The sequence below is a fragment of the Varanus komodoensis genome, unplaced genomic scaffold, assembly GCF_004798865.1.
Source record: "Varanus komodoensis strain SLA01 unplaced genomic scaffold, ASM479886v1 scaffold8, whole genome shotgun sequence".
NCBI classification, from domain to species: domain Eukaryota; kingdom Metazoa; phylum Chordata; class Lepidosauria; order Squamata; family Varanidae; genus Varanus; species Varanus komodoensis.
In genome coordinates this window covers 31619869-31644907 of record NW_025336481.1, presented here as the reverse complement: position 1 = coordinate 31644907, position 25039 = coordinate 31619869, and the positions used below count along the sequence as shown (strand labels likewise).

The 25039-nt window shown below is 40.5% G+C and overlaps 1 protein-coding gene across 1 annotated transcript; it reads left to right on the top strand.

Annotated features, from left to right (window-relative positions):
- The first annotated feature begins 530 nt into the window (after positions 1-530).
- Positions 531-23627, top strand: CFAP97 (cilia and flagella associated protein 97). Its single transcript, XM_044455576.1, has 6 exons — positions 531-630; positions 4267-5158; positions 5250-5321; positions 17394-17662; positions 21061-21214; positions 22386-23627. Exons 2-6 carry the CDS (start codon positions 4297-4299, stop codon positions 22517-22519), a joined length of 1491 nt encoding a protein of 496 aa, XP_044311511.1. The 5' UTR covers positions 531-630; positions 4267-4296; the 3' UTR covers positions 22520-23627.
- The last annotated feature ends 1412 nt before the right edge of the window (positions 23628-25039 follow it).

Sequence of the window (25039 nt, the reverse complement as noted above, 5' to 3'; positions counted from 1 at the left end):
GCATACGGTGTGAGGAACAAAGAAGCTACTTTACTTGGCTTGGCAACACATTTTAATTTACCAGGCCTTATCCAGTCAACAGAATGGAAGAAGTGAGCCAGTTAATACATGAATACCTGTAAAAGGTGACTGTCTTGATGCTTCACAGACCTCTACTCGCCTGATTTAATGTTGTGTGATGGTGAAAAAAGGAAAGGCTTGAGATCCCCGTCTAAGCTGCGGATTACATACTCTATTTATGGAGTGTCAATCACTGCCCCTTAGAGGTAAAGGCAAGGCCCTTCAGTGGGTTGGCTATCCTGTTGATACTGATTAGCTTAGCTATGGCGCCCTGAGAGGTCTGTGCCGACGCTCAGAGGCGTTTCTTTCAGTAGGCACCGCTCCCAGGTCTCAACAGTCACGGCCCGCTGAGGCAAACGGGGCTCTAGGTGTTCCCCCACCGCACAGCGCTGCAGCTTTTCGGCGTTCACACAGAGACGGAAACTTTTGCTTTCCCTCTGCCCGATCCCTCCCTTTCCTGGTTACGCAAACACTGAGCAGGCGGGAGAAGCCCGGCTCGGTTCAGCGGGAGGCAGAAGCAGTACTGCCTGCGAGGAGCTCTAGCACAGCACAGACGCCTGCTGGCTGGCGGTGAGTATCCGGGCCGGCCGCAGCCAGGGCTTCGCTCCGGGCTTGGTGCGGGGTTCGCTGGAAGGCACTGCCCTCTACGCGGTGGGGAGACCGTCATCGCAGAGGTGGCTGCCGCGGCGCGCACTCCCGCCAGCGCCGCGTGCTTCGCTTCGGGTGGCGTCGCCATAACAAAGCGGGAAGGTTGCTAGCTGTGCGCTGGGCTTTCTCCAAAGTAACGGCCAGGAAGGGGAGCGAAGTGGGACTACTTGGCCTTCTTTTCTTCTCCCTTTCAGGAAAAGGCGGGGGGGGGCACTGCCTTGATTAAGACTCCATTCCTGCGTGCATCCTTTATGTAACTTTCTTTGCAAGACTGAGCCTTTCGTGATTCTAATTACTTGCCTTCTGTGCAAGGAATAATGATTAGGCTCTTTCTTGATCTGTGCGAAATTACTATGCTCCGGTTCCAGCTGATTCAGAGCAAGAGACAGCAAAGGTTGATCAGAGCTGGAGTCGCGTTCCGCTTTGTTTGGTTCGCGTAGGCTGCATGACGACTCCTCGCTCCGGGCTCCACACTGACGCATTGCCGATCAGTGGCTGTAAGAAGTCACAGCTCTCAACCCTGTGATTTTTGCACAGGTCTGTGAAGGGTCGTCGGAACCTGTTCATGTATACGCAAGGGCACGTGGTACAGATTTAAGGCGCAAGGGTCGGGTGAATGTTTGCAATCTTTCTGCGTGTGGAAAACATGCACGTAAGGAAAGAAAGGTTGTAGTTCCTTCTGTGATGTATTCCTTTGTGCAGAGAGATGTTGTCACGGGGACACTGCCAAAAAGCAGTCTTCTCCATGCATGGTAGGGCAACCCTGGACCACTTGTTTGTAATAGTAGAGTGGGCTCTGGCATTTCAGACTGCAGAGTAGAGGCTGGCATTTTGTAATGGTCAGGATAAGTAAAAATTCCTGCAAGAAAATGGCATATCAGAGAGGAACATTCTAGTCTAGGCTACTCCATGCTGGGCTAGTTTTCTGCTTTCAGGGAGGAGGGTAATTTTTGCTTTGTGTTTATGCAGAAGGAATTAAAAATAGGATTCCCTCCTCTTTGCCAGCAAGGGGACAATGCTGGCAAAGAGGACTCGACCATTTCATTTTTTTCTTGAAGTGAGACTACTGAACTGCTTCTGAGCCTCAAATTTGAGGGGGTTTTTCACGGCAGTAAAAAAATTCCCTACAATCAGTTCTCCAAACCTTCACTCAGTTGGCTTTACCATTCCAGTTTATATGAATCCCTGTCAAGAGAGGAGAGAATGATGACTCTGCCCTGGCACATATGGAGAACTGTACATTAAACAGAACCAAGTTGCTTGTTGTTGAACAATAAAATTTAGCTCCTGTACTTGAAGTGTGGGGCATGGCTTCCACGTCAAAGGGAGTCTTGTTTACCTGGCATCATAGATTTCTATAGTGCTTAAACAAAGCATATGGCAGAATTTCCTTCTGGCTCCTTTCTGCACCATCTACCATTCGAGCTACCATTAGGATTGAACACTCCTGTTTGTGGCAGGAACACTGGTTACTAATGTGTCAACCCTAACCTTGTACATTTGTTGGTGAATTTTTATTTATTTTGTGGCCTTCTTGGATTTCATGGTCAGAAGTTTAACATGGATCCTTTCTGCTTATAAAAATAATAAAATTATCCATGACCACAGTTATTGTGCCAATCAGAATAAAGTTATTTCCAATAAGCTTTCTGTGCACTTGCAGTATGTACCACATGCATCTGTAAAATATTCCTTCTGCCTCCCTCACTTTCAATAATTCTACAAAACTAGAAACTGCAGTAATTATCAGAGGATGAGCTTTTAAATGTCATTATTTCTAGACATATTTTTATGCAGATATTTTAATGGTTTTCTGTATGGGGCTTTGAATATAAACATCAGTTCAGTATGAAGCATATGCTACATTTGGCAAGTTTGCAAATTTAGATTAAATAAAAAGTCAAACGTTTACCTCAAATGCTTGTCTTTTAACTGTCGATCTAGGTATATAGAATAAAGATTTTCTTCCTATCTCTTAAAATTTTCAATACTTTCTTGTTACTGTATACACAGAAGCAATTAGTGAATTAGCACACTCTGGTCATGATAAATTAGTTTCACTTGGTAGAACTGATAGGTCAAATAAGTATTTGAAAGTGGTGTGCTAAGATAGGAACAGCTCAATTCTATGTCTGTTTACTCAAAATTAGGTCCCAGTAAACTTAATAGGAATTCCTTCCAAGTTAAGTAAGCTCAGAATCATAGCCTTAATATGCTGTTAAAAATGAATTGATGTGAGAGTCATATATTGCCATAAGTAATTCTGCAGATAAAGAAACATATATAGTAAGTGGTAAGATATTTCCACAGGTCCAGGCAAAGAAGCTTTACAAAAAATGCTTCTTAAGTGCAAAAGAATGACCACTAACATGCTTGTGAACAAGTAATTTCTATAGACTACAGGGCTGATTTACCCGCAATATACTGATCCTTGGGTCAACTAGTATTTGCAACTTTTTTCCTGGGTTACCTTAGTGCAGGTATGGATAGGCTTCAGGCTGGTGAAATCTGCTTTTTGTTTTTGTTTTGCTAGAATCCTGAGAATTCAAGTGTGCAAAGTGAGCAAAGCCAGTTACCTCTTGTACACTATGAACCATATACTGAAATGGACTGCCTAATTGCAAATCTAGTAGAGATCAGGCATTCCATTGGCCTGATTTAGCAAGCATGTTGTTAAACAATTGAACAACTGGGAATTAGGAACCTCTTCCAATCTACTGCAAACATATCTTCTACCCATCTCTGTCCAAACAGATATTTATGCAGTCTTTTAGGACTGGCAGGCCATATCTGCTTACAGTACCACTGTAGTATCATAGCAACTGAGCTGTATAATTTATTATTGCAGTTAACTGATTAATATGCTAAGTGGTTTCATGTCAAGGCAGGGTACATGGAAATGTTTCTGGTAACTTCCCCTGTTCTAACTGTAATATGAAAATTAAAAACAAGGAAAGAGCTGTAGCATCTTGGAGGTCATTTATTTTATTGTGGGCATGAGCTTTCATCAGTAAGAGCCTGCCCATTAAATGCTTTACAGTTGCCATCTCAATAAACTCAGACATTTTTGTTCCACACCTACCTGTCCTTCAGGAAGTGAATAGTTGAATGTTTGGAGGATGGTGATACACCAGGTAAAATGTCACTCAGGTTTCTGTGCAATTGCACATTGGTGCAAATGCATCATGAGTGACAGACAGTATACAGTATGATGTAACAAACAAGTGCACTTTTCCTTAATGCAGTTTACTGTTTTACCTTAAATATAGTTATTTTCTCAAATGGGAATAATGCAGTATTTCTTTTGATCAAGAACATAAATGAGTAGTTCTTTACAGTATCATTTTAATGCAGTTTGCCAAGATCTATTACGAAACTGTACAAAAAGATATAAGGAGACTTTGTAGTCTTTGGGGAAAAAAGATTAATCCTATGCATAGTGTTAAGTTTGAACTTAAATACTAGGATACAAGCTGACACCCATGTAAGTGGTGATGAGAGTTGTAAATTCACAGTATTTTTATGTACTGGGTAGTAATTTAAGATTTCTATTTGCAGGAACAGTAATTTAGCAGTTTCCTTTTGGTCATGGACCAGTATGAAGATGTGTCTGACTGTGAAGTAGATCACTCTTTCTTTGATAGTGATTTTGAAGAAGAAGTGAAGAAAGATGGGATGACTGTAAAAATAGACAAGAAAAATGGTGAGCACACACAAAAAGAAGATACAGGTGCAGATAACCCTGAGTTGAAAATGGAACCAAAAATAGTAGATGGCTATTGCACTGAGGAAGCAAGGCAAGAGAATGAGACAGACTCTGAGAAGGCGCACGCTTTAGAGAATGGTGCTTATCATCCGGAGAATGCTGCATCATTGTTAGTTCCTTTAAATTCAGGCAACACAAGTACATCTGGTAGAATCACAGCTCAAAGTGAAAGAACACATGAAGAAAATATTCCAGCAGTGGCTCCTCAAATATCTAAAGGATGTGATGAAAATTACTATACAGATGAAGAAGACAGCAGTGATGATAGTAGAAACCAGAGGGCTAGACTTAAGTTGTCTAAGCATGCTAATAATGCAAAAGTTCACAGAAATGCTGCCGCTAGTTCCTCTTCCTCATCTTCCCCTTCCTGTAGTTCTGATACAGATTGTTCAGACATAGATTCTGATGGTTGCTTGTCAGACTCATCATGCTCTTCTTCAAAAAATAAAAACCTGCGTACCTTGGTGCCTCTTTCTCCAAGACCAAAATCTAGTCCAGGGGTAAAGTCAGGGGAAATAAAACCAAAGCTGGTTGACTGTGCAGAAGAGTCTGAAGATACAGTGACTGACGTAACCCCTTTGTCAACACCAGACATCAGCCCCATCCAGTCTTTTGAACTTGCAGCATCCAACGATAAGAAGCTAAAGGTTAAAAGACAAGAAAATGTGAGCCAAGACTTAAATGGTAAGCCTGAGGAATTTAAATACAGCTTACAAATCACTAAACATTTATGGGAATAATAATGGTCCATTCTTGAATTTCTCTTTCTTATTAGAACCTGACTTGGATCACAGATGTCAGCAAAAGGTCCTGCATGAAGCTATGGATTTGAATAATCTTTTGAAAGGTGACCCTTTTTCTTTAAGTAACTTTACAAGTGTGATTGTTCCCTTCACCTTGCAATTTTTAAAAACAGTTACATTTTGATGAGAATTAGGGAGCAATTCTGTGACCTCTAGAAGGCTCCTGAGAGGCCATAGGATAGTTTGGTCTCCCCAGTCTAAAGTCAGAGCTCCAATCTCAGAGTGGATCAAAGGACTTTTCCCATTCCCTCACAGCAAGTGCAAAAAGAACATCAGCTGAGCTTCAAGGTCAGAAAAGTTACTTTAGGGAAGGGGAAGAGAGGGTAGGAGTCTGGAGAGACCAGGATATGAACTGTTCTGAAGCCTCTCCAATTTCCTTCTCTTGGATTCCAAAACGCCCCAGCTAGATGCGCAAAAAAGCCCAGCTGGCAAAAAAATCAGGGCAGGATGTTGTAGAAGTAAAAACCATCTCCACTGCTCCTCCCACTCTGATGACTATAAGCTAAGCTTCTGAATTTGGGGGCTTATAGTCATCAAGGACACAGCTCATAGGATTTCACCTTTACTGTGTGCATGCCTGCTTTTCTGTCAGACTTAGGTGAAAAATACTTTCAGGTTCTAGCAGTCTGTTGCAGAAAAAGCAACAAAGAGGCTTGTGACACCTTAAATAGGAACGCTACATCTTGTGCAATGATTTAGCTTTTCTAGGACAACCTGAAACAAATGGAAATGCTCGTTTCTGGAAGAAAATAGGTTAGTGGAGCTCACATAAGGGAGCTCTATTGAGCAACCTTTTGCCAGAAATGAGTGTTCCCACACATTTTGGAGTTTCCTTTAGGAAGTGCTAAATCGTACACCACTTGTGTAAGTGGTGGCCTTATTTACGCAGTGGAATTAGTGAGACCCACCCTCCCCAGAAGGTGGGGGTGGACCTGCCCCATTGGTTTCTGCCCAGTGTTGGAAAAACAGAAGACAATATTACTAACATAGATTTATTTTATAATAATATAACTGAAAATTATATATTTCAGCTACCTTTGAGAGGGGATGATTGCAAGAGAACAGACCCATTAATTTGTGAGGATAAAATATTCAAAAAGTAACCTTTACATTCCTAAATGATATTATTAAAGGCTCATACTGAGGGTACTTTGATGCAAAATGGTAGAGGTAGGTTTGACTTAATCTGGTTTTTAAAATATTTAAAGATTATCGGGTAACCAGCAGGGCTGAAAAATCCAACATTGTAGATCATTAAACATGTGATGCTAGAGGATATTATTCATCTTTTGATATTCTAATCTTTATTCATCCTTTTGCAAGGCTGGCAGCTACAAATTTGATGTTGATGCTCAGGAAATAAAAATGTTTTCTAGCCATGGAAATGTAATCAGGACAACGTAAAGGTGAAAGCCAACCATTTTGTTTCAGATAGGCTCAGGAAAGGGAAAATGCAAAGTGTTTTTAGACTTGTTTTAGTCTAAAGTTTTTGTCTTTATCATTTTTAGACAAATGGACAATCAAAAAATAAGTCACAGTAATTTTTATCAAGAATTTAACTTTGGATAGAAGTTATGTTTAAATTTTAAATGTTACAGCTGTGTTGCTGCTCACTTGTAATTAGTTTGTAGATAAAAACTTAGGTTCTTGTGTTCATTTTAATTTCATTTGGAGACTTTGCTGCTGCTGTCCTAGACCAACAAGCTGAACATTTAGAGTTAGAGGTGCTCTCAAATAAAGTTGCCCGTGCAGTTTCTTCAGCTAAGGAATTGCACACTGAAAGAGCTTACCTCCCAGCAACAGGCAAGATGATGCATTTGTCAGTCTGCGCTAGCACCCAGCTTTCCTTAAGGGCAGCTTCCTGTAGAGCACATTGCAATCATCCAGCTTTGCTAGTTGTGAAGTCACATCCGCCCATTGCGACCCCATGAACAACACGCCTCCAGGCCTTCCTGTCCTCCACCATCCCCCGGAGTCCACTTAGGCTCATGCCGACTGCTTCAGTGACTCCATCTAGCCACCTCATCCTATGCCGTCCCCTTCTTCTTTTGCTGTCAGTTGTTCCCAGCATTAGGGTCTTCTCCAGCTTACTAGTGCCTTTGTCACTGTGGCCAGGCCATCCTTGTCCAGGAGTGGCTGGAGCTGCTGACCTAATCAAAGTTGGTAAAAGGCTCTCCAAGCCATTGTAGTTCACTTCAGAATGCAGCAATAGATGTAGGTATACCCCAAACTACAAACCTGATCTTTCAGATGGAATTGAACCCTGCCCAGAAAAGGCATTGATCCTATCTCCCAGACTTAGGAAACCTTCATTTACATGGCTTCCATTTTGCCAGGATTCAGCTTCAGATTTATTGGCCCTCATCCAGCCCATTACTGAGTTCAGGCACATATCCAAGGCTTGCCTCTCCTGATTCAGTTGCCATGGGGAGACAGAGCTATGTATCATCAGCCTACCGATGGCTTCAAATCTCCTAATGATTGCTCTCAGCAGCTTCATATACTTGTTACACTGGGGACAAAATGGTACCTGGTACAATTCCATAGCTCAATTGCCAAGAGAGCAAGTAGTAGTTATCCAGTGTTAACACTTTGAAATTGACCCCACAGGTAAGAATGGAAACACTGTAACACAGTGGCTTCATTGCCCAATTTAAAGAGTTGATCCAGGAGGATAACAATGTTGATGGTATCAGAAGCTGTTTAGAAATGGAGTTGCACTCCATTAATTGCTGATAATGGCTCAGTTGCTCTCCTGATAAAGGTAATTCATTGGAGAGACTAAGTCTGATTCAGTCCTTTAAACAAGTTGAAATCCATAGTGGAATGGATCTAGATAATCAGTATCCTCCAAGAATTCCAGCAGATGTTCCACTATGACATTCTCAAGTTCTTGACTTTGAAAAGGGTATTTGTAGCTGAGCAGAAATTATGAAATACTGTTGGGGCCAGAGTGTGATTTTTTTTAGGAGTGGTTGCACTACTGTCTCCTTAAGGGCAGTAGAAACCACCCCAATTTTATTACATTTATATTGCACACTTTTCTTACAATGTGACTTACATAATTCTCCCCTGCATTTTATTCTCACAACAACCCTGTGAAGTGGGTTGCACTGAGAGTCAGTGACTGTCCTGACTGTCCTGACAAGTGAGCTTCATGGCGAGTAGAGACTAGAACATGGATCTCCCGTGTCTTAGTCCGGTACCACAATGCCATGCTAGTGCACCTGCCACTCCCTGGACATGCCCAATCATTTCTCCTTTGGCCAGTTTTTATGGGGATGGGAGCAAAGATCAAGCGGGCATGTGGTCAGTCGCATTGTTCCAAGCACCTTGTCCACCAGTCCACAGCAACTAAAAATTGATTCCACAAAATCAAGCATATGGTGGCCTCAGATAGCTTAACTGGAGCTGCACTAACAGCAGCATCAAGTGTGCTGTGGTCCTCAAAAGTGAATGCAGAAAGGTTGCAACAGGATGTTTGAGGGGGCCAGCACCCCATTTGCTGGGAAGAGTGTTATCATTCCCCAAGCACCAGAATGAGCTCTGCTTGAATGCTGCTTGAGAATGCACTGGATGCAGCAAAGTAACACTTCTTTGCTACCTGCATCACCATGCAGTAAGCATAGTTCAATGCTCTGTAGTGTATTCGGGTATCTTCACTTTGAGTCTTGTGTCATATTTGTTCTAAGCAGCATCCGGCCTATTTCATCAATTGCTGCTTCTCAGTGTATCAAGGAGTGAAGCGGGCTGTACAAAGCTGGAGAAGGTACTAAGGTGCACCTGAGTTGATGGTCTTCTGTATTTTACTGTAGAGTAACAAAACGTGTGCCTTGACTGAATCATCAGCTCTATCCACTGGAACATTCCAAGAATATTAAACATCTGTAGCATGCCATCTTCTTCTTGGGCAAACTATCCAAAGGGAACCATGCTCCTATGGAAGGGAAATAATGCTACAGGTTTAAATTCCACCAAGAAATGGTCAGGCCATGAACATTGGGTTTGTTAGGACACCTATCCACCCTCATTTTCAAGGGTGTCCCATGCTTCATGTGTTGGGCAATGACAAACTGAGACAGTCCCATGGAGGCCATGAAGTCCTGAACCGCAACTCCAGAGGCAGCCTCAACATGGAGAATAAAGTTACCCAGGATAACCATGCTGGGTTCCTCCAGCACCACACCTGAGACTACTTCTGGCTTTGTCGGGGGGGGGGGGGTGCTGGGCACCAGGATAGGTGATACAAGGCGGAAGGATTTCCTGGTAATGGAGATGGATGGTCTGTGAATCATGGCAACTACCCCCCTCCTCCAGCCTGCACTGGTACTGTAAAGAATACCATGGTGGGTCAGGTCAGCCCTACCCAGCTCACCCAACAAAGTCTGAGTAATACATGTCAGGTAAGCCTTCTTATTCACAATTAAATTGTGAATCAATTTAGCCATTAAAAAGCAAGACAGGAGGGTCACTGGATGAGCAACCAGGTACATGACAGCTAAAGAGAAGGGGAACTGTGTATATACATCTCTAGCACATCCTACTCTGGTGGCCTGTTCCCTTCCTCCTGCAATATCCCTCTGCCCCAATTCACTGTGATGGCAGCAAGCTCTCCACAAGTCTTTGGATCAGGGTTTTCCCAGCACGTTGCTGCCTCATCAGGATTTCCCACACACTCTCAGGACCCATTCATGGCACAAACATGTCCTCAATGACGCAGAACCTCATATGTGCCACTCACCAACCGGTCATATACAATCAATCTGGCACAATCACTAAATTTCAGTTATAACTAGGTATTGGTCGCATACAGGACATCTTCCAGCCCATTAAGCAGGATAAGGGACAACTTCATCCACTAGTTTACACGCACATGCACTCGTCATCTCTCACCTGGATTTCTGGAGGCACTTCCCACTAGGTCTCCCCCAGAGGGAATTCTTTTTCTAGCCATGGCAGGCTCCCACCCTGAGCTGAAGAAGCACACAGCCTATTGACTCATGTCTCCTATCCAGCATGGAGAGTAGCTCCTCAGCTCCTGGAACACTTCACCTGGACACTACAAACATAAAACTAATCAGACACCAACATCAAAGAAGGAGAGGGAATAAGAGATGCACCCTTGTGCTTGTGGCATCTCAAAGGGACAGGCTGAAGTGTTGCATTTCCTTTGTTTTCACCTCCCTGTGGGAACATCCCTGCTGGAGCAGACCACTACCTCTGCAGCTGGTCTGCTTATAAGCCACAGGGGATACTTTTTACCAGGGTCAGGTAGTTCCATTTGCTCTGATGGTGATTAGCCGGGGGCCATGTCAATGCATGATGGGGGAGAAAATATGTAACAGCAATAGCTATCAGTACAAAGGGCAACAGACATGAGTTTGCTCTGAGGGTGTTTTCCATGTGATGGTTTACTTCTAGGACTACATGCGCAAGCTAGTTCCGCTGTGAGGTGGGGTGCCCTTACCATCTCACAAATTAAATGCAACTAAGCCAGGCAGATCTGAATGGAGATATATATTTAGTCACGAGAATGGAAATTGTAATTTGGGTTTACCAAGTCATAGCAGAAAAAAACCCTGTCCATACTAAATCCAGAAACCTAACATGTACACCAAGTTGACTGTTGAAACTACCTTTCTGCATGGACATGTCCTTTAGTTTTGGAAAAGGTGCTAAAATACTACCTTCTTAGAGATGACATGTCCATATATCAACATATCTTCAGAAATTATGAAAGGGTTAGTGTTAGTCATTTGCACAAACAATTACAGAATCAATATATGGTACATTGAATTCTTGCTATCATTTCATCTAAAGTGAAGTGAGTTGCCCTTTGGCAAGATATTATGATGCGCTGCTGATGTCACCTGTGCAGATTCTGAATTATGACATGCTGACAAACTTTCCAGTGTCAAAAGAGATTCAGGAGTTGAACAGCTGGAAAGAGGATTTCTCCATACAGTTAAAATTTATATAGATCCATGTGATGAAGCATCCCAATTTTCAAGAATTTTATTAAAGGAAAATAGGTGAGAAAACTGAAGAAATAATTACCTTAAAGAAAGAAAATAAGGTAAAGCACAACAGTGTAGGTTCTTTTTGAGATAATATTGCAAATGGGGCTTGGAGTATATAATTAAATACAGTCAAGTACAATCTAATTTTATTTTGTACAGCATGTAATTGTAAGTAAAACCAGGTATTTGGGTATTGCCATAGTGCACCTATTTTAATATATATGCCTGTTTAATATATATTCCTTTCTTTATAGTCAAGATGGGTTCCCAGAGCATCTTGCAATCCATTAAAAGGTGCAATACTTGAAGGATACATGGAGTTGTATATGGGAGTCGCTTTTCTTCCTAGCAATTGATATCATAGTCTTGGTTTCAGGCTCTCTCTTGAGAGGGAGTGAGCAGAAGGATTTGCAGATGGACTCAGGAGTTGGCACAGTAAAGATAGCAGTATAGTATAAATATAGCATTTATAGGTGTATGTATCAGCCTTCTTGATGGGAGACAGCTAATGCCACAGATGCTGCAGTCCTGATTAATTCTGCATCTGTGAGGTTTCACACTGGTAGTTTTGAAAGAGGCAATCAGAGTTTTTATTACACGTTTCTTATAATTGGCTTGCCCTTGTTTCCTTATCCAGAGATGGGATCATTAGACATGCTCATGGTAGGCATGTCATGAGCAGAGCCAGCTGGAGCCAGGGGTCAGACTAGATGGCCTGGGAGACCCCTTCTGTCTCACTCAGTTTCTATGTTTCTATTTCCCAGTTTGGCCTGATCTGGAGCTCTGAGGTTCCCAGGGAAAAAATCTGTTCTTGGCCTATGCTTAATTTAAACCAAAATAAATTTTAGCTTCGATGTTGTTGATCTTTATGTGAATGCTCATGCAATTGCTACCCGTTGTTAAATTCTACCCATGGTAAAAGGAGTAAGTGAACCCACTTACACTATAACCTGGGATCAGGTAGGAAGTCAACTGCTTCATACTGAATTATTATAGCTAAAATGGTATTTAACTGGTTGCAATAATTTATTGAATACAGTTTAGTTATATGAGATTAGTTTTAAATTAGTTAAAATTAATTTTAACTATTAAGCTAAGTTAACTATAACAGGAGGATAAGGGGTGATAACCTGTTCACTTCCCTCATTGGGTTTAGGGTTGGAAAGCAGAAGCCAGACACTTAGACATGCAGCTTTTTCGCCATTTTCGGTGTGGAGGTTTATAGTCTTGGGCCTTTTCATTGAAAGAGGTATCTAGAAAGAGTCTTCTCATTCCAAAGCTTTAGGGTTTAAAGTTCTATTTATGTTTGCTGAGATTGTTCATTACTAAACAATATATTTTTAACTGTACTCCTTAGGGACTGTGTGATAGAGCAAGATTGGGGTGGTTTATCCATTGCAGAAAACTAAAGCACTCTAATGTAGAAGAAACTCTATATGTTGAGGCTTCAAGCAATGAAGGGTTGAGATGTGTAAGTGACTCTTGAATATATAGTACTGACTTGTTGTTTCACTGTATTCCAATGGGTAAAATATTGTAATAGAACCAGTAAGAGTAAATATTGTTAGTGCTCAAAGAACCTTGTAACTAATTATCCATGTACAAAGGTTCTTTGATCTTCTGTGTTTGTCTGGAAGTTTTTGCAGGTCAAGCCAATTTGTAGGCATCACCCTCATACTGGGCACAGTCCCACACCCACCCTTCTCCCACCCTTCCAGAAGCCTTTTGTTTAGGAGGGTTGGAGGGCGAGGAGGTATATGGGTATTAAAATGCTCTAAGTTCCATCCCTGCAGGATATTCCAACAGGAAAGACCAGGAGGGAGTAGGCCATGACCTTTTCTGCTTTCGAGGAGGAAAGGCTGGTGGAGAAGAAGGTAGTTTGGCCATGTATGGCAAAAGGTGCTTCAATACCTCAGCCACACAACTGTCAGATGATCCCTGCCTTTCTTCCCAATGTCTGAGCTGTGCAACATCTGGTACATTCCCTGCCAACCTCAGCAGCTTCAGAGTTAGGAGTAAGACCAGTGGTTCATCATGCATACAGGAAGTCGATGTCACACTCACTGTAGCGGTTCATTGAGCAGAATGGTTGAAACCTGATCATGAACAACAGCAAAAAGGTCTTAGAATCTGAGTGGAATTGGAATTGCTTGTGAAGAAAAAATGCTTGCAGGGAAGGAGGGGGAATACTGATGCATGAGTTGATGGAGAATAGTACAAGGCTTTGGGCTAGCGTAAAGTAGGTTTATCTAGATCTGTGCATATAACACACATTTTATACTTCCTGGAGATGGGAGAATGTTCACTTTGTCACAGGGAAAGAGAAGAGGAGAAAAAAAAGGTAAAATATGTGCAGCCCTCAATCATGTTAACCTATTCTTACATTATGTTTCTTTGGGAGTTTAAACCTGTAGTATTTGTATTATACATTAATTCCTTGCTTGGCCTTCTGCAGAGGCAACTGTTGGATCATGTATTCATGACTAATGCTCAACCGTAGTTTAGAGTTAGAAGAATGAGCCTGGGCTCACATGCTCTCTCTTCCTCCCTTCACTTCTGATACAGCCTGAAGGAGAAAATTGGGTGGCATCCTTCCATTTTAGATTAACTGTAGCTTGTTGTTCTGTCTGAACCCTAAACTGTGATCAAGTTTAACTATGGTTTGTTGAAACAAGCCAATATCATAACTCATGGTCTGCATTTGGCTTGTTTCAACAAACTATGTTTAAGATTCATTCTAACTCAAACACAACAAGTTGTAGTTCAACTAAAACAAAAAGCAACAGTTCCATGAACTCTTTGTGGCCATACTGTAAATAGGGTTCCTGTAATGTATAGAACTGCCCTGGCTCCTCCTCCTAGGCACTTTAATGCAACATGTGGGGCAACGGTTTTTGGGACTTACCATACCATGAAGAATACCTTCTAAGAGTGACAAAGGGGAATGGTGGACAGGTGCTTCTGACTATGCTGGAAGAATCTCCACCATGGATTCACTCAGTTAATATTTTAATAAAGAAACCAAGAAATGTGATATAGTTTTCTCTGACATGCCATTTCTTAATTTTCCCCATCTTAAACACCGTAACACCTGCTGTTACATATAAAATCTTGGCTGGTAAAGAAAAAATCTTTACCAAAAGAGGACATATTATGACAGATAAATGTGCATGAAGAAAGAAAAATGCTTTATTTTGCAATTGCTAATTCCCCGTTTGAATATGCTACTGGCATTTGGAGAATATTGGGGTAAAACAAAAGGATCACAAGGAGAAAGAAAATAGCCACTAGGGTAGTTTCACTTTTCTCACATAAATCTCTACTGCAACAGATGAAAACAGTCTTTCAGACACCTTTGGATCCAACCTTTTGTATTTAAGTGAGGTATACATAGAATTCTTGTAATTCAGAACAGAGCTGGGGCATGATGACTAGCACTTTGCTGAAGTACATGAATGAAACCTGAGAAAACATGGATATGGGATTTTTCTTTTGAAAAAATGTAGCCTTCCAAGAGCTACTATTTTCTAGTATGGCCCAAAATGAATTGCTAAATACCATTTTCTTTCACCAGCTTTGTTGAATGACTGCTTCAGTCATATACAATGCTCCATTGTTGCAAAGCTAAGCAGTAGTGTGTTTAAAGCTTCTTTGGGATAAGCATGTTATATCATTTTTGTTGCATTTTACTTCCATGTAATTATTCAGGATGATAAGCAGCCATATTCAATTACCATTCCATGTTATACAACCAGTGTCATTCCTGTTCTTGCAGACACATATTTGACATATTTTGTTTCAATAGAAGGAAAAAAAATGGATGACTTGAATTATGTTTTCTTGTTATGCATGGTCACTGTAATTTCCTAAATGATTCTGTATTTTTCATTTTTGTGGTTGTTGTTTTAGTAACTTCGAAGATTCAGCTAGAATTGATTCAGCTTTCAGGACTGTACTGAGGCATGTTTTTATATTTGTCATTCAGATTTTTTTGTGAAAGGTAACCTTTGCAGGTACTCTGAAAGGCTTATAATTTTTCTAGACATGTTATTACATTATTGCATTAATGAGTCACAACAGGTCTTGCATTTTGCCATATATCTTGCCTGCAGTTGATATTCACTGACTTGCTAGTGTTGTTAATACGTTCCATAAAATATTGACAATATTTCCAATATGGAAAACGGTAAGAGAGACATTTATTAGCTTTGGTAAACATTGTGCCAATTTTTGTAATTTTCCTGAAAATAAATTGTTCCTAAAACTTGCCTTTACAACATTGTTTATGTTATTCCCTTAGTATATTTACAAAGCACTCATTTTCTGCTGCCACTGCTTTGGAATGGGTATGTCCCTATCACAGGCTAAAGGGTTTCTTGCTTCACTTTCTTCATTATGTAGATCTCATTATGCTGTTCCCCCAGCTGCAGTACCTCAGTCGGTCCTTCATATTGCACCCACATTGAAATTATCGGGTTTCAATAATTGTTTCATCCCTGTCAGCTGCATGTGGGTTGGCTTTCCCTTTCATGTGTTTCTTTCTCAATCCTGGCTCATAATGAGACCTTGCCTTCCTTCCTTGCCCGCACTTCTCAATTACTGGCAGTTCAGAATAGCATTTATTTCTTCTGGTTTAATCTTCTCTGTGGAAGTCCAAAGTGGCATATAGGAGCTTGTCTAATATTCATTCATGAAGAATGTCTGATTTTTTCTGCCAAATTCTTCATCACTTCATGTTGTTCCATGACACTTCCTTTTGTAAATAGCTTCTGAAGGAACCGCACTAACTTTCTTGTGCGGCTCCTTCCTCTTGTCATGCAAGCCTCTCAAGATAAGCCTGTAAATCAATTTCCGCATCTCCACCATCACAGTGGGTCTTGGTTGTTTTCACAAGTAGCTAACTTGCCTACATGTTACACCTTCAAGCTGCCATCAGCCACACAGCTGGCTGCTTTGGTAGAGATTGGGAAGCATTTCATTCAGTATTTCAGAGTCAGTGGGCTACTGTTGATAGATTGAATAGCAGTAGAGGTTAGCCATCAAAGCCAATGACTTTTGGATCACAGCCTACTGTAACAGATCAATTGAGCAGTCATAGAGCCATTCAGCAGAAAGTGGCAGAGAGCCTCAGCTGCTTATGTGGTGGAATCATAGATTAGCAGTCAACAGCATATGATGTGAGGGCTTCTTTGTGTCCTGAAAATGAAGAATGCCCCTCAGAATGAAAAATGAGTGACAAATATTGAGTGGCGAACTTTCGTTTAAATAACAGTGTACCTTGGTTGGCTTAGCCATGCCTCCATACCTCATTCATTGAAGCTCAGTGGACACACAAAGTAGAATAGACTATCCAAGTCACTAGAATTTTAGACAGGCTGAGATATGCTGTGTAATGTTCCTGTACCTTTCAGCACTATGCATAATGCAAATATGTGAAATATAAATTCATAGCTAGGGCAACTCTCCGTGTGGATGTATGGTACTTATCAAATCAACAAATGGAAGATCTTTTACCGGCATGTAAATTTTCAGAATTAGCTATATTATATTGCCGATAGTATATTCCTAAATTGGGCCCAGCACTCTTATTGCCCAACTCTAGACCACCTTTAAGAATTATAACGTAAATGATCCCTACAAAAATAAGTTTCACATGCTGGGTTCCTCCTTTTGAAAAATATATTTCTATTGTTGGAGTATTTGATGTGAATACTTAGGATTTACAAGCACTCTGTGTGTTTCTTGGGGGTTAACATCACAATCTTATGCACAGTTATCTGGAAGTAAGTGTCACTGAACACACTGAGCTCAGTTAGAGAGCAAAAATGTATGAAATTGCATGATAAATCTCCAGGGCCATGGCTGAAGAAATATAGTATGCTCTGGGCTTTTTTTAGGTACGTACCTGTCATTAGTATATGTGTAGCTATGGACCAAAGCCCTCTGAAATTCCCTCAAAGTGCTGAAAATAAGGTCATTTAATTTAGGTAGACGCATCTGAATGTACCTTTTCTGACTGAGGTTGCTGGATTTCAAGAAGGAATTTAACATCCAAGTCCTATTTAATACCCTAAAATGTTTGCTTGTGTTTTAAAGCTTTTCTTCATCTGGAGAAAAAGGAACAGCAGAAGCTGGTCTTGAATCAGTCCTCCATAGGGTCGAGGAAAAACTACTCTTTCACAAATGAAGAAGTGCGGCAAATTGATCAGGAAAACCAAAGGCTCTTAAAAGAATTGACAAAACATTCTACAAAGCCCAGAAGCAAAAGTGCCTCACTGAAGAACTCTTCAGGCCCAACAGCCAAGATGTACCACAGTGCCATCAACAGGCAGAGAGAACAGCAAAGGATTGACAGGGAGAATCTGGTTAGTGGAAGTTCTTGATCTATTAAATACTGTCTTCAATCAACTTGGCAGCTGCACAGATGGAACAAACCACAGGCAGAGCAGTGCTGTGCTCAGATTACACTGGCTGTGTATGTGTGTAGTTAACCACTCTGGGATAGCTACCTTGACTAATGTATGCTTGTCCCTGGAGGGGAGGGAAAAACACAACCAAAAACTGATTGACACACTGCCAGTGTCACTGGAAACATTACTAAGCCAGCCAGTGATGTGAAGTTATTCACGCACAGGAGAAGCCAGGCAGCCACTGGTCCTGAAGGAGAGAGGTGGGATTGCTAGCTAGTCATCCAAGCAGGACTCTTGTGCCTTTTGGCCGTTGCTTACCAGATAGCAACAGGTATTGTATTCCTAAAGCTCTAAGTCCATGCTTGGAACACTTTTACCTGTTGTATAATTGTTAAGGAATGTTCAAGGCGTCAGAGGAACCTGCATAAAGCAGGAAGGTTGTCAGCTTCATATAGGATCAGATAGTATTTCCATACAGTATCATAGGAAACTACAGCAATATGGTGCTTTTGTACTCCTGCCTTGCCTTTGGGCTTCCCATAAGCATCTAGCTGGCCTGTACAAGAGCAGAACACTGAACTAAATAGGCTTTCGGCTTTCCAGCATTGCTCTTCTTAAATTCTTATGGAAGAGTTTAGCATGCAGTTTGTATTCCTCCCCTGTTCTACCCATGACTCCACCCCATTTTGGCTATTACGTCAAATCTTCTCCAGAGAACAGCTCCACCATAGCAGTGATCCACGAAGATATATGAACTGTTCTATTGACATATCTGTCATGTATATCTCAAGTTCTCAAGTATATCTCAAGTATATCTCAAGTTCTCAAATGTAATAGCACCTTCTAAGTCTCTTTAGGAGACGGCTTTCATGTAGGATTACTCAGTAAAGTAGGTAACACTGTCACAATTGATAATCTCTTTAAAAGTGTTTAAGTTCATCTATATGCCCTTGCGTCCACTGATTTCAATTGAATTTAAGTATACTTGACTCTCTGCTGGTTTGAAGCATCACTGTACATGTCAAATGCCAAATCTTCATCATAATAATATCTTAATATCTAATTCATTCACATAATGTTAATTGTATATGAACACAGATCAAAATCTTTTGTGAAAGGATTTGTTCTAAAATAATGGAGGTCTGTTTTTCCATTCAAGCACGTTTGTCAACATGCCCTGTAAGACAGGTATAAGAAAAGAAGAAGAATTGATGTAGTACCAAAAAAGTATACTAATATATCAATGAAACGTAGTTAATATCAACCACAATGTAATGTGAAATGGTAACGATTTAGACTATGCTTATTTTCATTATCTTTCTTTGTTCCGTTATCACTGAATCATGGTAGTTACCATAGTAACACATCCTGAGGCAAATGAAAATATGCTTTCCTTTTTATAAGACTGGCTCCATTTGCGTGACACTTTAAGCCACCCTGCCCATAAGCTATGCAGTGCAGGTTGTTTGCGAAACAACTCAGAGTGCTCCTGACAGTCAGGGTCACCATGGCTTGTTCTCCCCCTCCTCCCCCCCTCCCCCCCCTCACTTCCAGCTAGTATCCTCCAGGACAAAAACATTTTGTTCCCCCTTCCTTGCTCTACTTGCTACTCCTTTTCATTTGCTTTTTTCTCTTTAATCTATCAGAGCCTCAAAAATGTCAGATGTTTTGACTTATTTATCAAAGCTTCAAAAATGTTCTATTTGGATCGTTGTTTTCAGCCTCAGAAAATTGGGTAGTTAAGTTGGTGGGGGGCGGTTGTTTTTGCCTTTATGTAAAAGTAAATGCTCAAAAAACAAGCAATCCCATCCTTCAGTTGGTCTGGCTCTGGATATTCTCCTGACATATATTATTTTGATGTAGAGCAATGGTAAATACATACAAATATCCCGAATCTGGATATACCGTTGGCTGATACGATGATTCTGATCCAGATTAGACACCAATCTGTAATTTAATATGTCAAGATCTGCACAAACATTGTACAGCAGCGCAAGACCTCTTTATTACTCAATTCCTTTCTTCCTACAAGTAGCAAAACAAACGAGGGAGTCAAATATACTTCTGGCTTCCGGTTGTGTCTAGTTAATGGCTTCCAAACCATTGAGGATTCAGAAGCTGACTTCAGATCTACTCCAAAGCTACCTTCCTTTCTAAACATTATGCTAGTTCTTCCTCCTCAATGCTGCCTGACCCCACTCTATGATTGGTGGAGTAGGCCTTACATGTACTTTTTCAAGTTTTGTATGATTCATGCATCGTACCAAGCAAACTGCTCAATGCTTGTCTTAACGGGAAAAACTCGGAAAATATGGTATTGTATGAGGCTGAAATTTTATTTCTAGTTCAGCTAGCAAAACCAAAACTGTTAATTTCAAGTACAGTCTCCATCTTGGCTGTAAAAAATAGTGTGGTTTCCAACATGAATGAAATTGGAGAACCTGAGCAGCTATCAAGACTCAGAGGCCAGCTCATTAGAAGTCTAGCACGCATGCATGCTCTTTCTTGAATAAAGGAAGAAGACGGGGGGAAGTAACTTCAGGTGTTATGATACTAGTCTCTCATTGCATTTCTTGGAATTCAGATAGTCATATATGGAATTTCCTTTTCTTAAGGTGAGGCTTGGTAGGATTGTATATGCAGATGCATGTAATGTTAAAGCTTTATTCTTGAGTCTCTAAGGAGCATCAGTGCCTGAACTGTTGCTGCTGTATTTTTCAAATGCTGCTCATACATTATTTGCTTAAGTTATTTTTACATTGTGGTGATTTAAAACCTTTGGAGGACTTTGAACTACAATACCAGGTTACTAGGTTTTGTTCTTAAGCCTTAATGAATGAGGAAGCATTTAAATTCAGAGGCTGAGGTCACACTTCCACTTTGAGGTGACCTCAGTCACCAGTTTCATTGTAGAGGTGTACTACAATTAGAGGAAACACTAATCCAGAACTGACTACACTAATCAATGGCTGAAACAATGCAGATTGTGTAGATGGGGAATCTAGAGGATGACTCATTTGTATCGTTCACCTCTGGGACATGTCCAGCTCACATTTCTTATCCAGCCCCTATTAATAGTTCTTACCTTTTGACTTGAGCACTTGCATTGCACTGGATGATGATCAAACTAGCCCTTGGACTAGCCATGTGTGAGTGGCTGCATCTCACAGCAACAGTTCATACACACAGTACACACACAGTGGTATAGTCATGATTTGCATGCATATAATATGGCTTGTTTCCACAGATTCTTTAATATGCCCAGGATACATCAGCTGGTATCCTATAATCATACCTTGCTCATGAATTTGCTACTGGATGTTAACAGAATGTACTGATGTTTTAAATTCAAGGCCTTTTTGAAGAGACTTGAAGCAGTGAAACCAACAGCTGGTATGAGGCGCTCAGAACAGCTCATGGATTATCAACGGCAGATGAGCTACCTTAGTGCATCTGCTCCCACTCCAAGACGAGGAAAGTCTGCTTTAAGCCACCATAGTCCGTCTCGTAAGTAATCCCAATGTGTTGTTTATAGAATTCATGGTTTCTATTGCATAGCAATGAATAATGCTTGCAAGTATAGTCACATGATCGGTGCCGCTTCCAGGTCTGAGGGCCTTAGGACAAGGCATCTTCAGAGCAATCCCTTTTCACTTAGTGGTTTTACGTTTTCCTCCCTATTGTCACCAGCTGCTATTGCTCCTCCACCTCTTTTTAAGCAAGCAAGCGAGCAAAGAACAGCTTGTCTGCTCACCACTTTCATTGTCTGGGCTAGCATGAGAAGCTGGTGAATAAACAAGTTGCAGTGATGAAGAGGAGGAGCAAATCCAAAGAGTTTTTTGTCAGTGGTGCCCCTGGCTCCTCAGTGGGTGACCAGCCATCTCTACCCTTGATGCCAGCTCTGTACAAAATCTGGCTCATCTTCATTCCGCTGTCTCAGCGTGATTTAAGTGTGAGAAAGCCCAGTACATTGTCCCACATCCAACTTGTCTTTCTCTGTGTTTGAATGCTGGTCTCATAATTAAATTTTGAAGTGCAGAAAAGTTCTGTGTTCAGTTTTCGCTAAGACAAATGCTATGGACAATGGGACTTCCAAACCGTAGCCTTCTGGTTAATGTTGAAGAGCCTTGACTATTTGTATACTTCTAGAACTTCTTTTGGGAAGGTACACACATTCTCATTTAGACTTTTTTTAGTACCCAGAGTGTAGTGGGTTACATGTGAAACAAATTCCATATTTCTTGATGTCATGGGGATGTCGTGGTAATATCCCATGACATTACTCCCAATCCTCAAAAGTTAAAAAAAATATATCCCTTTTTGTGTTTTGGACTCTAGACTCTGCAAGTGAGATTCTGTTCTTAAAAAGATAAATTTCTTGACATTTTCCTTTTATTGCTGTTCTCTGAGGGTTAAAAAAAATCATGATAATTGGGGGTATGTCAGGGACTAGGAAGACATCAGACAAGCCATTTTGTGCAAGTAGCAATCAATGCCTTCTGCTTAAGCAAGGAACTGTGCAGCTCCAACCCAGAAAGTGAGTAATATCAAGTGTACCCTGTTATTTTACTTCGAGGCATAACATGTAAGTCCCTTGCATAAATTTTAGACTGTGTTTAAACTGCAGAGTTTCCCCGTCACCTTGTTCATAATGTTTTCTCCATGTGCTTTCTGGCAGGAGGTGCTTCTCGAGCCTCCAGTCACAGTGCATCCAGTACAGCTAGCCGAAGGAGTGAAAGACCCATCTTTGACTCCTCCAGTGGTGCCCTGCAGCAACTGAATCCAAGTAACATCCGTGGTGCCTGGCTATAAATCATTTGTACCTCACCAACAGATTTCTAATTCCAATGTTTTTGCAGATTGCTGTAATTCTGTGCAAGAGTGTTGTAATATTCCTTGTTGATAATTAAAGGACCCTTGAAAGTGATATTAACTGCAGATGAACGTAATATTGAAAGGTGTGTTTGTTTCTGAATAGGCAGAATCTCTGCTATATTTGCTGGTCAGTACCTTCCCAGTCAGTATTGCCTCTTAACAAGATATATTTGTACAAGAATAGTGGTGACACTGTAAATCTTATTTATATTCTTCAGAACTCAAATGGATTTCAGATTTGATAACTAGAGCATTGATTTGCTGTACTTTTGGACGAGTGTAAAAAATGTGCTTTTCATTTTAAATTTTACAATAAAGGTGTGTTCCTAAATCTTGATTTTCTAATTCCTAAACTTGATTTCTTACAATTTAGCTGGTAATATTTTTAATTGAGTATATTTATTCAAAGTCTTTCAACATGAATTACACTATTGATGTTTAGTATATTAATTTATAAGTTCTTATAGAAATGGGGGACAGATCATATGTCATTCAATTCAACTCCATTACTTATTAGTGAATGTTGGAATAGTGAATATAAGTTGCAGTCCATTAAATTAACTTGTGTATCATAACTAATGTACTGAGTTTTATCTATTGTTTATCTATAATAACTTACCAAACTTTTCTTAATTAAACAAAGCTTTCCCTCTTTTGGATTAAATTCAGAACTTTGACAAAGCTTGTCTTAAGCAGTAAAAATTTAGACAACAGTGTGGAAAACAGTGATCTCTGTGAACTAGAGCTCTTTTGTCAATCATGTAATGTGACCTTTGGATAGTTCTGCTAGTGTAATATATTTGAGCAATTATACTGATGGAATTGTTCTTGTTTCTTAAAGGGGTACAAATGAAGAGCAATTTTGTGGATGCACTTTTAACTGTAAGCACTTTTCAATATTCCCATGACAGTTCCCCCCCCCCCTTGATAAAACCCACCATGTGTGCTAGTTTAAATAGCATCCTAATGTTATATCTGATTGGTTACGGAAGACTTTTAATTTGTATGTCTTTCTTTAAACCCTAAGTAAAATTATTGAATTATATACGTGTCCTTCATTGTGCTTCCTTTCTGTGAGTAATTTTATCGGATTAGCATAACAAGACATAATATATTGAGGGATTATTTAATAAGCCTGACATTGTTCCCTATTATTCCCTTTCTGATTCTAATTAAACATTTTCAGTAATGGTTACCTACTCCAGAATTCTCTGCAGGTTCTTAATATGGGAAATAATGCATTTTTAATGCCATATGCAATATAGGAAACAGCCCTTAGATGTGATAGTGAGCGCTAAATGTAAGTTTTGGATCTTCACAGACGTAAAGTTATAATTAAGTGCGACTCTATGTATAAAAGGAAATTTTAATTGAGAATACAGAGCTACATAGCTTAAAACCCATGGATGGCCCACATATAGGAGGTTGATTTTCATGGATATTGTCTTGCTGGATCTGATGAAATATTCAGCTGGCTTGGCAAGCCATCTTAGTGGCCAGTCAGATGGGCCATGGGGAAGCTGCAGAAGGGCATAATTATGGAAACCTATCAAGTTTGACTCAACTATATCTATTAAGAATAAAGATTCTAAGTAATGGTATCATTAAGTTTGTGTTTACCTATTTCAGAATATGAGCTTGCTCAGCTTGCTATACTTAGTTTCAGATTGCAGAACCATGGCCTAACATGTCCCGCCTAGGTCCTTAGTCCAGGCACAGAGGGGCAGGGGGGTAGAGCTTACTCTGTTTTCCGTAATTGGATCAAATAGTGGAAAATTGAGGAGTGTGGTTAGCATCTGGAGTTGCTTTGCAAGGTAACCCTACAGGGATGTCATGCACTATCCTTTCTCCTTGGTGAAAGAGACTGAAAAGGGCAGGGTGAGGATATAACTGGGCTCCCCACCCATAACTACACCTGCAGATATAGGAACAGAAGAAAATATCTTCAATTGAGTCAGATGTTTAGTTCATCTAGCTCAGTATTTCTGCCCTAGGCTGATCAATGCCTCTCCAGGATTTCAAATAGGGACTTTTCAAGACCTCCCAGGAATTGAATGTGGGACTTACATTGAAAGTTTTAGCCACAGAGCTATTGGTCCAGAATAATAACAGAAGATTATACAGCTGTGTCCAGTCAGTTTTATTTAAAAGTTATCTGAGCAGTCTGCAGCTAAACATGCAAAAATCTATCTCATTTCTCAAATGCTCAATATATCTATATTCCATTTTTAATATCAGTCCTTCCAATTCATCTGTCAGTTTTAAAATACGTTTCTATAGAAGCTCTCAGTGCTATCCTGCTAAAGTGCAGGACTTGCATTAGTTAACCCACAAAAACAAGATAATGAGCTGTTCCTAGAAACAAGGGTAATGGTAGATTTCACATTCTTGCTTTGTGTTTCAAAGATGTCTGTGTCTCTTTTGCAAGGACCAAGAATGCACAGATTTAGTGAATTG